This window comes from Artemia franciscana, chromosome 18, assembly GCF_032884065.1.
Source record: "Artemia franciscana chromosome 18, ASM3288406v1, whole genome shotgun sequence".
NCBI classification, from domain to species: Eukaryota; Metazoa; Arthropoda; class Branchiopoda; order Anostraca; family Artemiidae; genus Artemia; species Artemia franciscana.
In genome coordinates this window covers 6,598,575-6,615,180 of record NC_088880.1, presented here as the reverse complement: position 1 = coordinate 6,615,180, position 16,606 = coordinate 6,598,575, and the positions used below count along the sequence as shown (strand labels likewise).

The following is a 16,606-nucleotide window of genomic DNA, read 5'->3' as shown; positions in this document are numbered from 1 at the left end:
AATATTTATATTTTAAAAACAGAACTTTCCAAAAGTAAGGACTGTGTTTTTCAGATTTGATTCAAAAACCCTGAAAGCTGGTAATTCTTTATAAATTGACATAAGATTTCTATGGGTAGCGATAATGTGCCAACGGTTGTTGTCTATGGCTAAAACGTGGCCCACCCCTCACAAAGATCTGTACGAGCATGAACAATGAATGAAGTCCATGATTCGGTATACAACTACCCTTCCCGTTTCGGCTCAAGAATAACACTCGTTTGGTACCTTCAAAAGACATAAAAAACAATTTTTGTTTCCATTTGACTTTTTCTTTCATTTTTCGTTTTCTTTCTTCCTTTTCTCCTTTTTGCATAGTATTAATTTTATTTCTTTTGTTTAACTTTTTTTTAATTTAACTTTATTAATTTAGTGACCAATTGAAATGCATGTGCTCCCCCTCTTTTACAGGCCTAGGAATCTTTGGGGGATTAGCGCAATGTATTCATTGTGTGATTGATTAAAAATGAATAAATCTTGTCTTATCGTATTACGAGGCTGTAGCTCGTATTTAGGGCCTTAAATCAAGACCATATGCAGAATTTCTGTTCTGGGGGAGGGAGGGTTGTTCAGGAGGGGGTACAAAAACTTTAAACGTATTGAAAAAAATTATATGCATTTTGTTTTTTACGAATCGAAAAAAAAATTCAGGGAGGGGGTGGTAGCGGTTAAACCCGTCACCCCGCCTTAGATATAGCCTTGCTTGACACCATGAAATGGGATTCAGCTCTCATTTTCCTTTCCTTTTTCTTCTTTTTTTTTGAACGCTGAGATCTTTTTCTGGCAAGGATTCCGATTACAAAAATGTATGCTACCTTCCTTAAACTTTTCCCTAGAGCTAGGACTGGCCTTGGAAGCTGAAAAGCACAAAGAGGGCACTAGATTTTCATTCTCATGAGTTCTTTCTACCAAGTTTGATTTTCCTTGCTGTATCATGCTCTCTTCCTTCAATTTAAAAGGAAATTATATCCCCCCACACTTCGTAAAAAAGACTTGATTCCTCAACCAGTCCTCAAATACTACAAATCCACTATTTTAATGATCTTGGGGACACAGGCTGATCAGAAACAAAAATTTTTAAAGTCCTCCCCCAAAACAGCATTCTAAGGCTTCTTGCCTTTTATCTAAAATTCTGAGTTCGATCCCAAGCATATCCCTAAATATTGCAGAGGAAGTAGTTTGGAAACTTTTTTGTACTCAGGTTCTTGAATTGTTACAGCAATATATCTTTGGGGAACCCTAAACAAAACCTTACCCCAAGGAACGATTCCTAAGAGTTCCAAAGTGATTGGACTACCATCATCAAACACGCCCACATTTTCTACAAAACATTTTACGTTCACAATGAGTAACTTGTGTCATCTGAGGCAATTTTTCCGGACTGTAGGGTTGATGTTGACCCCGAAGGCATACCCATAAACCTCCACTATTCTGAGCAAAATGGCCATTTCAAAATTTTTATCTGGAACTATTTGTGTCAAGGGGATTACAGAGAGCATATTTGACGCACACTTTTTAACCATGGAATAAGATGGCTCAACTTCTTTTGCTTATGTTGTCTATTTCTTCCCTAATTCTTTTTCGGCAGTAAACTTAACCGAAAAAATATAGTGGCGTACCATTTTTTCAAATTTTATATTTATTTGAAAACTCCAAAATCACTCCTTTTAAAGCAAATGAAATTGTCGTTATTCTTAAAACAAATTTAAATTTGAGTGCTGGTGGGAGAGAAGTAGTCTAAAGGTAGGATCTAAGAAGATTTTAAAAAAATGAATGACAACCCTTGAAATGCTTGTTCGCAACGCTAATTATTCTTCGCAGAATGTTTTCATGACGTCATTCCAACAGAACGCCAAGTACACCATTAATTATGACGTCATTCCAGCAGAATGCCCAAATACATGATTAATTATGACGTCATTCGAATAAAATGAATATCGTAATTTATCATGACGTCATCCAGTGAATAAAACTAGCTACACTGATTGAATTTGTTCAGTATTGGTAAGTCAATAAAACAATGCGTTCATTTGTTAAATGTGCTGTTCCTGTAGTATGTGCCGGAGTATTATGGTGGACGATTAAATGGTGGACGGCTAAGGAAGAGCATATTTTTAGTACAGATTCAAAAAAGGAAAAACTTAATGCTTTAAAGGCTATATCAGAAACTGGTGCTGAAAAGAAAGAACGTGAATACCAGGATATCCGCGTGGAAAAAAGACAGCCCAAGGAAGAGCCTATTTTTAGTACAGATTCAAAAAAGAAAAAACTTAATGCTTTAAAGGCTATATCAGAAACTGGTGCTGAAAAGAAAGAACTTGAATACCAGGATATCCACGTGGAAAAAAGGATGTTACCCCTCCTGAGTGTGCATGGACAGGTAAAAGGATTTGATAACTGTGACAAGGTCTCGTGCTATGCAAACTCAGCTGTTCAGTGTCTCTTTAGCATACATGATAATCTTTTCAACGTTCTTCGCCAATTACGGGGCCCCATTTCCGAAGAAATAGAAAAACTTGCATTTTCATCTCTTGAGAAAACGGAATCAACGAAACAGCTTAGAAAGTTATTTCCGTCTGAGTATGGTTTTGCAGATTCAGTCCATCAGTGCATGACTGAATTTTGGGAAACTTTGTTTGAATGTGTTGATAATGAAAACAGGCCGAACAGTGCCAACCAAATGTCATATCGGAGTCCACTTACTAAAATTTTTCATTTTGAAAACCGAAAATATTTAGTATGTGACATCTGCCAATGGAGTGAAATTGAAGATGATCAGACTTGTAGGAAACTTCTTTACTTAGCAGTTCCAGAATCCCATGAGCGTTGCATTCTTTTCAATAGGGTTCTTAATCCCTATTATGACAGAAATTGCCCAAATGGACATGAGCTGACTTCTCGCATAGTATTTACCAAAACCAGTCCCTTTCTCGCTGTGGCTTTGAATAGAAATTTATCTGGTTTTAAAAATAATGCCAGTATTGTAAATATTGATTTTGATAGCATCAATTTGGAAGTTGCAAAGGATAACAGAGCTAAAGATAGCTGTTACCATGACCTCTTGTTATCATCAGTCAATTATAAAGCTGTTGCTATTGCAGTGCACTTGGGTTCAGTCGATGCTGGTCATTATCTTGTGTATCGAAGGACGCCTAATTGTGGCTGGTATCGCTGTAACGATTCGGAAGTTAAAGAGGTTGATTTTAACGACATAAATACCACAGATCAACATCTTGTACAACAAATGACTTTTCTAGTCCTTGAGAAGTGTTAAAGGTTTTGAAAAGCCCTATAAACCAATTGCTGTTCTGGATGACACCTGAGGGTTCATGATTAACTGGTGCAAAAACACCCAGTCAGTTAGGATGAGAAGACGCAAAGAAAATGGAGAACTTTGTAAGCCAAAATGGATTCTGGTCGAATTAAACAAAACGGCTCGAAAGGAAGTTTGTCTATTTTGCCAGAGATTCAACCAAAAGTCCTTCAAACCAAAGCAAATGACATGCAAACAACTGCCTAGTTTATGATCATTATGTCAGCCCCAATGTTGATTTTCCACTGATTTGCCTTCATTCATGTGCCTAGCGTCACTAGTTGTAAAATATCAAAGTGTTTGACCCATGCCGAATAAGTATTTCGTCTGTACCCTTTCTGTTATTCTCGCTTTCCTACTCAAAAACCTTTTTTTCCCTAAGACATTATAAGGAAATGAAAAAGTAACTGAACATTTATAGACGGTACTAATTAATACCAAAGACACAGTTTTGACGAATATACATACTTTGACGTAGCATCAGCTTTCTTTTACCGTACGCAAGCTCTTCGGAAACTCCCCGTTAAAGCCGTATATAAGAAGTTTCAACTGTTGCTTCAAATACTTAATAAGTGATCGACTGTACTCTGGTGCATTTAGAGTTCTAACAGGGAATTGGTTGCAGCGAAGACTTCTTCTCAAATAAAGGCTAGTAAACCTAACTATAGATAGGAAGGTGTAAGGTCATAGATGCTCATACATAACATAAAATAAGAAAAATATTTATATTAAAAGTACGTTCAGGGCATAAATAAGGCCGTATCCCTGACTGTAGGTATACCCTCCCCCGTCTAAATTTTTTATGACATAAAATTAAAAAAAAATTATATCAGCGAACTTTTGAAGGATGTTTGAAGTTTTTTAAATCCCCGCTCCTTTCCGAAAAATATGACCACTCTGGCAAAAATCCTGGAGGTGGCCTTGGGCATAGGTGCTCCAGTCTTTTTTAATAGCGAGGACAGAAGAATTAAAAGTATATGTTTCCTAATCAGGGAAGTCGGTGGCAGAGATTTTAGGCCCAGGGGAAAATAAAAAATACATCAATTTCGGTGGGGGTACTACATACCACATGCATCTATTTGCTTTAATTTTCATGCATCTTTTATTCACGGACATTTGACAAAATAATATTCACTATAAACCTAATCAAAATACCAAACGAAAAAAGCAAGTACATAATTCCCTCCTCCCCCTCCCCTTCCCCCAAAAATTGGCAAGTACAATTTTACATACTTCTTTCAAAAGAACTATGGATGTGATTACCGGAAAAGCTTGATCTATAACAAAGACAATTGTTTTTTCTCAAATTCCAGGGGAAAGGGGGCAGATGCCCAATCTACAAAATTGTACTGCCAATAGACAATAATCTGAAAATTTCTATAAATATATTCTTCGGTCAAAATTATGTATAATCACATAGATTTTATGATATTTAATCTTAATGGTCAATCCTAAGAATTTGGTGCAAACTGCGTTTGAAATCTGAGTTTTGTCTTAAAAGCTGAGTTTGACAACTGAGTTTATCTTCCAGAGGACTGGTAGATGGATGATCTGCAATTTTATACGAGCACACTCTCAGATTACGATACGTAAAGTATTTATGTAAAGCTAAAGCGCAAGAATCACTATTTATAGTTATAATGATATCCTTATTTTGATATCTAAAGAGTTGAATTGATATATTGATTGGTCGAGAAAGCTATCAGTTGAAAGCCTGCTTTTCAGCTTTTCACAGACTCCAAAGGGTTAGCAGATACCCAAGGTAGAATAATATAATTTCAAATTACTATATCCCATTATAAATTTGCAAATCTAAAGAGCACACTAAACTATTAACTATTAATTAAACTATTGTAAGCCACAAGCAAAGCCGTATCCAGGGGGCAGAGGGGATTTGGAAACCCTTCGAAATTTTTTTCAAACTCGTCAAAATGTGAGAGATGTATATAGATCAGTATTTGAAGCATTTTAAATGTTATGTTGTAACTCCAAAGCCCCCCCCCCCCAGAAAAAATCCTGCATACGCCTTAATCATAAGAATTATGTTTAGACTTTAACAGGTTCATTTTCATCTGCTAAACAATCTGGTTTGGGTCGTATTCTCCCAAAAAAGGTCAATTTAGACAGGAGTATTTTAGACAGGAGTATTTCAACCGCCTCCCTTCTTTAGTGAGAACAGAAAATTTCAGGATAAGTACTAAAAAAAGCGAAGACGGTTGTTTCCCCGACATATTTGTTTTTTTTTTCAGTATTTAGTTGGCCTTAAAAAAAGAAACAGTTTTGATCATTGTTTCTTTACGATTTTTTTTTTTATTATGGCAGACCACTTTGGTTTAAGAAATTATCTTCGTCTTGCTTATATTTGCTTACCAATGTGGCTACTACATTCAAATCTCTTGTTAGAAAAAAAAATATAATTGGATAATCAAAAGTATTTTCTTCATAATACGTTTTTTATTGAGTTTTATTTATCTTCTAATTATTACTTTTATTACTTTGTTTTTCACGTTGACTCTCCGCTTTGTTTGGTTTTATTTCTCTTTCCACATTGCTTATCATTTTCCTAGGAACTTTTTATTCGCGCTGAAGAAGGTAGGCAGTTGTCCTCCTAAAATATACGCTTTGTTTTTTGAGGGTTTTCATTGTTCTTAAAACATCCAATTTTTGATCTTTTTTCTATACGTTCAGCATTTTTTGTTTAGGATTTTTGTATTATGGCAGGCCAATATGCTTTAAAGTACCTATTGATTTTGGGAGAAGGAAGGTGACAATAGTGAGTGTTGTAATTATCGAGGAATTAGTCTGGTCTCTGTAGATAGTAAATTACTTAGTAATATGATACTTTTTAGACTGAGAGATGCTGTAGACAGAGTTTTAAGGGAAGAACAGTGCGGTTTTAGAAAAGGTAGAGGACGTGTCAACCAGGTTTTCCCTCTTAGGTTAATAATTGAGAAGTCTCTTTGTTGTCAAACACCTTTGGTCCTCAGTTTTATCGATTATGAGCAAGCGTTCGATTCTGTTGATAGAAGAGCGTTCACAAAGGTCTTATCCTTATATGGTATACCAGAAAAATACTTTGAAGTGATTTGTGCTATGCATGAGAATAATACTGCTGCGGTTGAGGTAGGAAATGAGATAAGCATCTGGTTTCGTATTAAATCTTTACATGGATCATTTTGATGGACTTCGTCTTAAGGAGTACAGGAAAGGGAATTGGAGACCACGGAATCCAAAGGGGAGGAAAAATGCTCCTGGACTTAGATTATGCTGATGATTTAAGCATATTAGATGAAAGTGTGAGCAAAATGAATTAATTTTTAGAGGTTTTGCGAGTTCAGGGTGCCAGAATAGGCTTGAAAATTATTGTTAAGAAGACTAAGTCACTAAGGCTAGGAAAAAGTGACGATGAGAAGGTGACGTTGGGTAACGAAAAGATTGATTAGGTTGGCAGCTTACGGTTCCTTACTACAGTTCGTGGTAACGAACTGTAGTAAGGAGTGACCCGGCTCAATAGTAACCAAAACTCTAAAAAATTGAATTTGATACCAATAGCTACATCAAAAGAATTGCATTTTAATGCTGATTTTAAATATATAAGTTTCATCAAGTTTAGTCTTACCCATCAAAAGTTACGAGCCTGAGAGAATTTGCCTGATTTTAGAAAATTGGGGGAAACAACCCCTAAAAGTCATAGAATTCAAGTCATAGAAGTTTCAAGTTTCAATCTGCAAAAATGTGGAATTTTGTATTTTTTCCAGAAGAAAGATCACAGATGTGTGTTTATTTGTTGTTGTTTTTTATGTTTTCCCCAGAGGTGATCGTATCGACTCAGTGGTCCTAGAATTTCACGAGAAGGCTCATTCCAACGAAAATTAAGAGTTCTAGTGCCCTAATTAAGTGACCAAAAAATTGCAGAACAACTAGGCCTCCTCCCACGCTCATTTTTTTCCAACGTCACCGGTTCAAATTTTGAGATAGCTATTTTGTTCAGCATAGTCGAAACACCTAATAACTAAGTCTTTGAGGACGACTTAATCCCTCACAGTCCCAGGGGGAAGGGCTGCAAGTTATGAACTTCGACCACTATTTACCTATAGTATTGATTATAGGTAAGTATACAGACGTTTTCAAGGTAAAATTTCTGGTGGGGAGTCTGGGAGATTTGGTTACGTGGGAGAATCTTGCCATGTAGGAATTTTACATGGGGGGATAGAATTTCTATGAAGGGAGCGCTGGATTTCCCAGCATTATTTAAAAAACAATTAAATAAAAAAATTAAATAAAAAAAACAAGTTTTTTTCAAACAAGTTTTTTGCTAAATAATGGCCGGTATAAGCAGTAATTCGTTTGTTTTGTTTTAGGGACAATCTTAGCATTTAATTTTAGCTTAAGCAGCTTGATAACTATAATTTATTTGATAATAAACCAAAAATCTTTTATGTCTTCGGCTTGTGGTTGTTATTAAATAAAAAAAACAGAGCATGTTTTAAAAATCTTTTCTTTCCTTCATTTCAGTTATTTGAGAACTGCTCAACTTATGACTTTCGTTTTCGTAAAAATTGTTTCGACCTCTTTGGCCATTCTGTTACTATGCCTTACAAAATTAGTTCCGCGAATATCGCTAATTTAAGTTACGTGGGAGAATCTTTCCATGAAATAAATCCTCGTGGGGGAAGGGGATTTTCCATGGAGGGGGAGCTGGCTTTCCCGACATTATTTAAAAAACGATCAGCAATTAAATAAAAAACAAGTTTTTTCAACTTAAAGTAAGAACCAACATTAAAATTTAAAACGAAAAGAAAATATTACATATATGAGGGGGTTGCCTCTTCTCAATAGGTTGCTCTTACGCTAAAGTTTCTTTTTTTAACTTTTAAAAAGGTTATTATTCTAATTAAACATCCTTTGTGATTCAGAAGTCATTCTTAAACACGCGGAAGAAAAATCGAGCTCAGGTTATATTAAGGTTATTATAAGTCAAAAAATTAAAAGTAACGTGCAAATTTCGTTTTAATTATTCATATACGGTGAGCCAAATTCAAAACGTGTATTACTTCAAAAACGTTCAGAGAATAAATAAAAAAAAAACATTTTTTTTAACTGAAAGTAAGGAGCGACATTAAAACTTAAAACCAACAGGAATTATTCCATATAGGAAAGGGGCTTTCCCCTCCTCAACGCCCCACTCTTTACGCTAAAGTTTTCTTATTATTTTAAAAAGTAGAGTTGTGAGAAAAAGGCTCCTCAGCTATTGAACATTGGCAGCCCCACTCATATACATAATATTTTCTTTTCGTTTTAAGTTTTAATGCTGCTTCTTACATTCAGTTTTAAAAACTCATTCAGTTTTTTTATTAAATTGCTGATCGTTCTTAAGCAATGTCAAGAAATCCAGCTCCCCCTCCATAAAAAATTCCCTTCCCCCACGAGAAAGTTCTCCATGGAAAGTTTTTCCCGTGTAACTTAAATTAGCTATATTTGTGGAACTAATTTTGTAAGGCATAGTAACAGAATGACCAAAGAGGTCGAAACTATTTTTACGGAAACGTTGACTTTTAAGGGGTGTCCCCGCTTTTTTGAAAATCATGTATATTTTTCAGGATCGTAGGTTTTGATAGGTAGCATTAAACTTAATTAATCTTATATATTGGAATTAGCATAAAAAGCCAATTCTTTTGGTATATCTATTTATATCAAAACTCGCTTTTTTAGAGTTTCTATAACTATTGAACTGTATCACTCCTTACTTACAGTTCGTCACCACGATCTGTTTGAAAGTTACTTTCATGTTCAACTTCATCCTCATCCAGAGGGAAATTTTACATAAAATACAAGCTTAATAGATATTTATTGAAAAACAATGGATTGAACCTCATTCTAAAAAATAATCTTATCTTCGATTATTTACTGTAAACGATAAAACACATTAACAGCGTTATATGCAAGTATATATGCATGTGTCATGACTGGTCTTTCATTTGTGGCTTGTCTTTCTTTTCACATCCTTCTGTTTAGGCTTCTTCAAAAAGTTAGTCTTATCTTTTGCATTGGAAGATGGCACTGGTCCACTGGAAGCAGAAGTCTTTTCCAAAATATCTGTCTTAACCTTTCGTTTTATTCACTGCTTAAAATAGCCAAAATGACTTTTCTTAATTATTTCTCTCTGCTGTTCATGTTTTTTGTCGTACGTAAAGGAATAGATATACACTGAATTAGTAGCTTTTTAGAAAATAATTTTGATAAGAGCCACAATACGGTTTTTATGTCGTAGCTATTAGCTTGGCGATATCTTATCACCAAGTAGCTATTGCCCCCTATAAATAAAAGACAGAAATCTTACTTGTATCGCGTGATAGACAATTTCTGAGGTAGAGCTCATAATCAATAAAGTAAATACCCTAACTCCAGAAGTCCCAGCAGAAAAAGTAGCAATGAAAGTTTGTAGCATTCAACAAAGTTTTTTTTACTTCAAAAATCAAAATAATTATGATTAGAAGTAAATTTTTTAAATTATATTTTCATCTCTGTCTATTTTTCTCACCATTTTACACTTGATTAAAAAACTCAATATATAAGCAGGCTCTCTGTAAGCTTCTCCTTTATGATTCAAATCAGTGTATTTTCTAACCCGAACTTCCCTCAGTTTTCTTGAATTCCTCCGAAAGAAAAATTAGCCCCCAAATTCACCCTAATATTTAACCTTCGTAAACTCCCGAATACACATAAAGTACAGATCATGAATTTCTATTGACGTTAATCATCAGGGACAATTCAGAGAATCCAATTTTTATGGAGAGATCCCGAATAACTTGGAAATAATGAAATCACTGAATTATAAGCCTGTTTCTGCCTCTATAATACAAACCCGAGTAACGATTGGCAACTGACTGCTCGTTTTCCCTATTTAATGTCCCTGTGCGTTCTTTTATGTTGTTTTGCCTTTTATATATTTTTAATGGTTTTTCTTTCACCTTGCACTCCCAGCCTTGCATAGGATATTTGACGTTCGATGTTTTTTTTTATTATTAAAAAATCGTATCTTTGAGATACAGGTTCGTAAGCCAATTCTATATTTTAAAAAAAGAAAATTTAAAGGGATACCAAATAGCCCAGTTCTTTTACCCGTTGTTGATAGGTAAAATTTTGAGCCATTGAAAACAAAACTTTAAGTCCTAATCGATTCTTCTGAGTAGAGTTTTAAACCAATAAGAAAAGATGTCAGTTATTCAGTCACAACATCTAACAAAAGTAAACTCTCTGTTTATCTGATATTAAGCTAACTCAAAAAATATGTTAAAAGTAATTCTGGTGAATACTAAGTAAATAAAATTTCTATAAAGTAATTCAAAGTTTGTTTTTCTACAAAGTTGAATCGACAGACAACAGGCGTGTCAAGATATAAATCTAGCTGCCAATAGAATAAAAGAACAAATTTAGATCATGTAGATATGGCGGTCACAAGAGACAAAATCTCGGAGGAATGGAATATGTATAACTTTAGAAGGAGATGGGAAAAAGATAATTAAAAAGAACATATTGCGTTATTTTCCCTAGAGAAAACGTCATTGAATCTCAAGGTTACTGAAAAACACAATCTGAGATTACCAGAAAGATGATAGATTTATGCAAAAGTTCTAGCGTTAAGCTTTAGGACCTGATTCCCTGGTTCCCGCTATGGAACATAGCGGGGGACTATTCTGTAGTCAATTCATCCTTTTTTTGCGTTAATTATATGATTTTGACATCAAATGGTATATTATGTACTATATTTTCATCAATGAATTTTTGCTTTTAAGCCAATTACATTAACCAATTTGCGAACATTCAAGGTAATATATATATATATATATATATATATATATATATATATATATATATATATATATATATATATATATATATACATATATATATATACATATATATATATACATATATATATATACATATATATATATATACATATATATATATATATATATATATATATATATATATATATATATATATATATATATATATACATATATATATATATATACATATATATATATATATATATATATATATATATATATATACATATATATACATATATATATATATATATATGTATATATATATATATATATATATATATATATATATATATATATATATATATATATATATATATATATATATATATATAGAAATTATTTACTGATTCTCCATTATATAAACTGCTATTGAATGAAAAGTGAAAATAATGACGAGAATTACGTATTTTTAACTAATAAAGTTAGATTAAAAGTTGCAAGGTTTGTATTCTGAAAAATTGCTTCTTTTTTTCCTGTAAACTTAGATATTTGTTAATGTTTTTTCTTCTTTAATTGCTTCTTTCTCTTATATTCGAAAGAATACGTTTTTCCATTTTCTTTACTAAAAGTTTTAAAGAATTCTTGCCTCTTACATGTTCTTTCCCTGAATTCTTTCCCTTCTACATGTTCGTGAACTGGTGCTCATAGCTTCTTGATGGCAATTTCATTTTCTTTTAAATTTTTATCAGATTCTCCATGTAATGTCTGATGCTGATTTATTATCTACTTATAATAATTTCTATTCGCTTCAAGTTTGATCTATTATACAATTTTATTTTTGCTTGTTTTTATCTGTTTAACTTTTGACTTTCCTTTGATAATCAATAAATTTATTTAGGAACACATTTAATACCAGGGAATGTTATAAATACACGATTTTTTTCTTTTACCGGGAAGTACTATGGCAGCCTAATAGCTGCTTAAGTGCTTCTCAGTGCTTGAGCAGCCCTGTCTGATTAACTTAAAGTACCAAAACAGAAAGAATAAAGTGGGATTGTTTGGATTGTTTAAGTGGAAACCTTCACAACCATATAAATAAAAGATTAGCAATCTTCATTACTGGTGGAGCCATATTCCAAAAATCTCTCGTTATCAGAGCCAGCGTAAAAATAACTTTGGCCTATAAGTACTGCATTTCTTTTCTAAAATCGCAGGGGTTCCGTCTCGTGCTAGACGGAAGTATTCAGGTCAAATCGAATTCATGCTCAGTTAAAAAAAAAAAAAAAAAAAAAAAAAAAAAAAAAAAAAAAAAAAAAAAAAAAAAAAAAAAAAAAATCATACCTGACCCCCCCCCCGCGCGTAAGTCTTTACGCGCCATTGTAGTTGTGTCCCTGTGTCCCACCTGTGAATATAGATAGATATATATATATTTATGTTTTTAACTACGTAAAACCTGCGAATATACAACATTCTTCGCTGTCCCATTGTCTGTACATATAAATAGATTATCAGGTTTACCGACTCTTGAACATGCAACATATAATTGTCCATGGGAAAAACAATCCGTATTCAGATCTATACCTCATTATTGTAATGATTGCCCTTGAGCTTTGTTGATGGTGATTGCTAATCAAACATTCCCTGTGTCCCCATCGTCATTTATATATCCCCCTGTGCCCCCCGGCGTCCCTGTTGTAGTTGTGTCCCTGTGTCCCAGTCGTCATTTATAGTCGACAAACATGACGTCAGTCGACACACAAACATGACGTCAGTCGACACACACGTCCCACTCGTCATTTGTGTCCCGGTGTCCCACAGTGTAATTTCTCTTTGAGTGTCCCGGTCGTCATTTATATTCCCTGTGTCCCGGTCTGTATATACATTCGTTTTTGAATTGGTATATGATGAAATAAATTTTTTGTTTTTTCTTTTTTCTTTTTAGTTTTTTTTGGTTTTTACCTGTTCTTTAGCTTTTTAGTTTTTTTTCTTTTTTCTTTTTAGTTTTTTTTTTGTAGTTTTTACCTTTTTTAGTTTTTTTTTATTTTAATTTTTAGTTTTCTTTTTCTCCTTTATTTTTTTTTCTTTTTTTTATAGTTTTTTTTCTTTTTTAGTTTTTAGTTTTTTTATTAGTTTTATTTTTTTCTTTTTAGTTTTTGCTGTTTTTATCCTTTTTTTAGTTTTTTTCTTTTTTTTCTTTTTTAGTTTTTAGTTTTTTACCTTTTTTTAGTTTTTTTTAGTTTTTTAGCTTTTTTAGTTATTTTAGTAGTTTTTACCTGTTTTTTAGTTTTTTTTCTTTTTTAGTTTTTCTTCTTCCTTTGTATTAATGCTAAAGCCAAGGTTCGAACCTGGAACCTCTCGGACCTAGAACCTGGAACATAACGCTTTACCAACTCAGCTACTTCGGCTTGAATACATTTACCTTTTTTATTTTTTTTTATTTTTATTTTTTTATTTTTCTTTTTCTCCTTTATTTGTCAGTTTTTTTTCCTTTTTTAGTTTTTTTTCTTTTTCAGTTTTTAGTTTTTTAGTTTTTTTTCTTTTTAGTTTTTTTGTAGTTTTTACCTTTTTTTTAGTTTTTTTAGTTTTTTTTTACTTTTTAGTTTTTTACCCTTTTTTTAGTTTTTTTTAGTATTTTCTTTTTAGTTTTTTTTGTAGTTTTTATCTTTTTTAGTTTTTTTTCTTCTTTTGTATTAATGCTAAAGCCAAGGTTCGAACCTGGAACCTCTCGGACCTAGAACCTGGAACATAACGCTTTACCAACTGAGCTACTGTATTTGTATCGGATTAACGACGCTTCTTGACTACTAAGGTCCCTGCGTCGGCCCTGTAGTGCATTCCTGCAGCATGGTTTGATCTCTGGGTCCCTTATTACCACGCTAAGGTTAAACCCACTGCGCCAACACAGGTAGTTATATAACTGAACTACTTCGGCTTGAATACATTCGTTTTTGAATTGGTTTGTGATGAAATAATTCAGACGTCATATGCGGACAGTGACGTCACTCGACACACAGACACACAGACAACTTATTTATATATATATAGATAAGCTAAAAATATATGGCACCGAACAGCTTAAAAAGGTGTAGCCTTCCTTTAAAGGTGTGCTTGTCTTTGGCAAGATTGTTAATATTTGATTTTGTTTTTGGCAAAAAAGTGTTGCCAAATATGACTACTTGGCTTTGTTTATTCAACATGGCAGTACTGATAAAATAGAGTACTGCCCTGAAAAGTTGTATTTTTGTAATAAATAAAAGAAAACCTTATAAACGGTGGTTTTCCGGCGTGAATAGACATTTGTCCCCGTGGGCGAAAATTGTCCCGTGGGATTTGTCCCGTAGGATTTGTTCCATGGGCGAAAATTTTCTTTTATTTCGATGGTAGAAAGGGTTTTTGGCAGCGTGGAGAATGTGTGAAATCCAAATCTGCAAATTTTTGAAATTTGTCTTTAAAATATAATTTCCAAAATATACTCTTATGGTTTTATTGTTTTCCATTTGAAAATAAGGTTGAGGAAGGCCATTTTAAAAAGTAATTATAATATACTAAATAAAAATCACCTAAGTTATGCAAGCAGAAAAAGCTATTATTCTTGGTTTTCTTCATTTTAGATTTTGTTTCGTATTAATCAAATATACCTATGACATTCTACGATCATTTCGTATCTAAGACTATTAATTACGGTTTGTTTTATAATTTTAGTCATAAGCGTTAATTAATTATTTCGCCCATGGTTTTTCATTTTTCCTTAATGTGAAACAGGGCAATATATACAAATAATGCTTTTACACTCTCTGGGACAGTTTATTTCTTGATTCTTAATTGCTTCTTGGGAGAATTGAAGGGAATTGTTCGTGAAAGGAAAGAGATTATTAACGGATTCTTTGACAGATGATTGTCAAAATTGTGCTTATCTAAAAAATATTGTAATTTTTTGGTTTTGTAGGAGGAAAGAAAAATCTTGGCTTCACTTTTGCTGATAGTAACAGAAATAGAGACTGAGTTTCAAGAGGCCGGGAACCAAATATCAGGATTTCAGTTTAACACACTGATCATAGTTTGAACACCCAGCCTTTGGTTTTTCTGTCATTCAACGCTGGTTGTGTTTCTTACACAGTTAATGTAAATGACGCGAATGTCATAATTAGCATTGCATTGATTCAATAACCCACTTAGGGGTAATCAGATACTGACAAATTAAAGGGGAAGCATCCTTGGATATGTTTAAAAAAATTTACAGAGAGGGTTAGTTTACAAAACTTGTTTATTGGGTAAGGGGATGTCCAGGTTTTTTTTCCCGAAAAATTGATAATTATTCCGATATTGAATTTGCAAATCATATGATTTTCAGTTTTCTGAAAGGTTAAGCTATTGGTCTTGCTATCATTCTGGATGAACACACTTAAATCGGAATTTTGTAATTTTAGGTAATGGACTGGAAATGCTGTCTCGCCGTTCTATTAGTAAGCATCATGTGGCTTTCCAAATCAGTATTGTCAGAGCCTGATACCAGCCCAAATATGGATTTGGAATATGATGAATACGTTTTTGACCCAGACTATACCCTTGAATTTGATAAGAGAGGAAAACCTTATGGTTATGGAATGCGAAAAGGGGGAAAACCAATGTATGGCTTTGGGCTTGGAAAGCGGAGTCCAGCCCAGCAACCAAGCAGATTGAGAAAATATGGAAGAAGACTTGGTTTCGGTCTTGGAAAACGTAGTACCAGCCCTGAATATGATACAAACATGGAAGCCAATTATTTCCCTAGAATGACATATTTTCAGTTTGACGACAGTTCTGATTCAGCTGCAAGCGATGATAAAGCTGTCAGAAAACGTGGAAAGTGTGTTATCGACTGTAAGCTGTCTTACCCTTCATATAGCTATGCGCTGAAAAAACTGAGGGAACAGCAAAAGATTCGAGGAACCCTTGGAAAAAGAGGGAAAGCAGAACCAGAGTCGTCCCGTCTTCTGCGACGATACCCAATTTACACATTCGGTTTAGGTAAACGTTCAGAAAACGTGGAGGATGTTGATGCTGATGGGGAAAAGGAGCTGTAGTAAGAGTGTATACAAAGCGTGATTAAATACGTATTTTTATGATTTAATTGTTAAGGGTGAAATAAAGTTCGTCATAGAAATGGAGTTACTTTTGTCTTATAGCCACCTCGCTTAAGACCTTGTATTGCAAAAATGTGACAATAACCGGTTTTCATGGTCTTTCTACCAGGCAATATTAGCTTCGGCACAGTGAGAAACTACATCATAGCTATATTTTAATTAAGTATTTAGTTGGTATTTTGGTTAGGTTAGTTTAGGTATTTAATATAATGCGGTCTGGGATAATTCTTTGTTGTAGTTTTCATAATTTTGGTGATAAAGTATTATATTTTCTTCATTTTTTGTTTTATTTCATTAGCATTAATCAAACTTCACTTCCCGATAGAACTTGA

General features: G+C 33.4%; 2 protein-coding genes across 2 annotated transcripts; both read left to right on the top strand.

Moving 5' to 3' along the window:
* The first annotated feature begins 2,059 nt into the window (after window positions 1-2,059).
* On the top strand, window positions 2,060-3,313 carry LOC136039005 (uncharacterized). The gene has a single exon (XM_065722523.1). It carries the CDS (start codon window positions 2,060-2,062, stop codon window positions 3,311-3,313), a length of 1,254 nt encoding a protein of 417 aa, XP_065578595.1.
* A 589-nt stretch (window positions 3,314-3,902) lies between these two features.
* On the top strand, window positions 3,903-16,294 carry LOC136038545 (allatostatins-like). The gene is made up of 2 exons (XM_065721703.1): window positions 3,903-4,000; window positions 15,579-16,294. The coding sequence occupies exon 2, from the start codon at window positions 15,582-15,584 to the stop codon at window positions 16,212-16,214; it is 633 nt and encodes a 210-aa protein (XP_065577775.1). The 5' UTR covers window positions 3,903-4,000; window positions 15,579-15,581; the 3' UTR covers window positions 16,215-16,294.
* Window positions 16,295-16,606: the final 312 nt, after the last annotated feature.

Coding starts and splice junctions, on each gene's coding strand:
- LOC136039005 (XM_065722523.1), top strand. CDS start 2,060: ATGCGTTCATTTGTTAAATGTGCTGTTCCTGTAGTATGTGCCGGAGTA.
- LOC136038545 (XM_065721703.1), top strand. CDS start 15,582: ATGGACTGGAAATGCTGTCTCGCCGTTCTATTAGTAAGCATCATGTGG.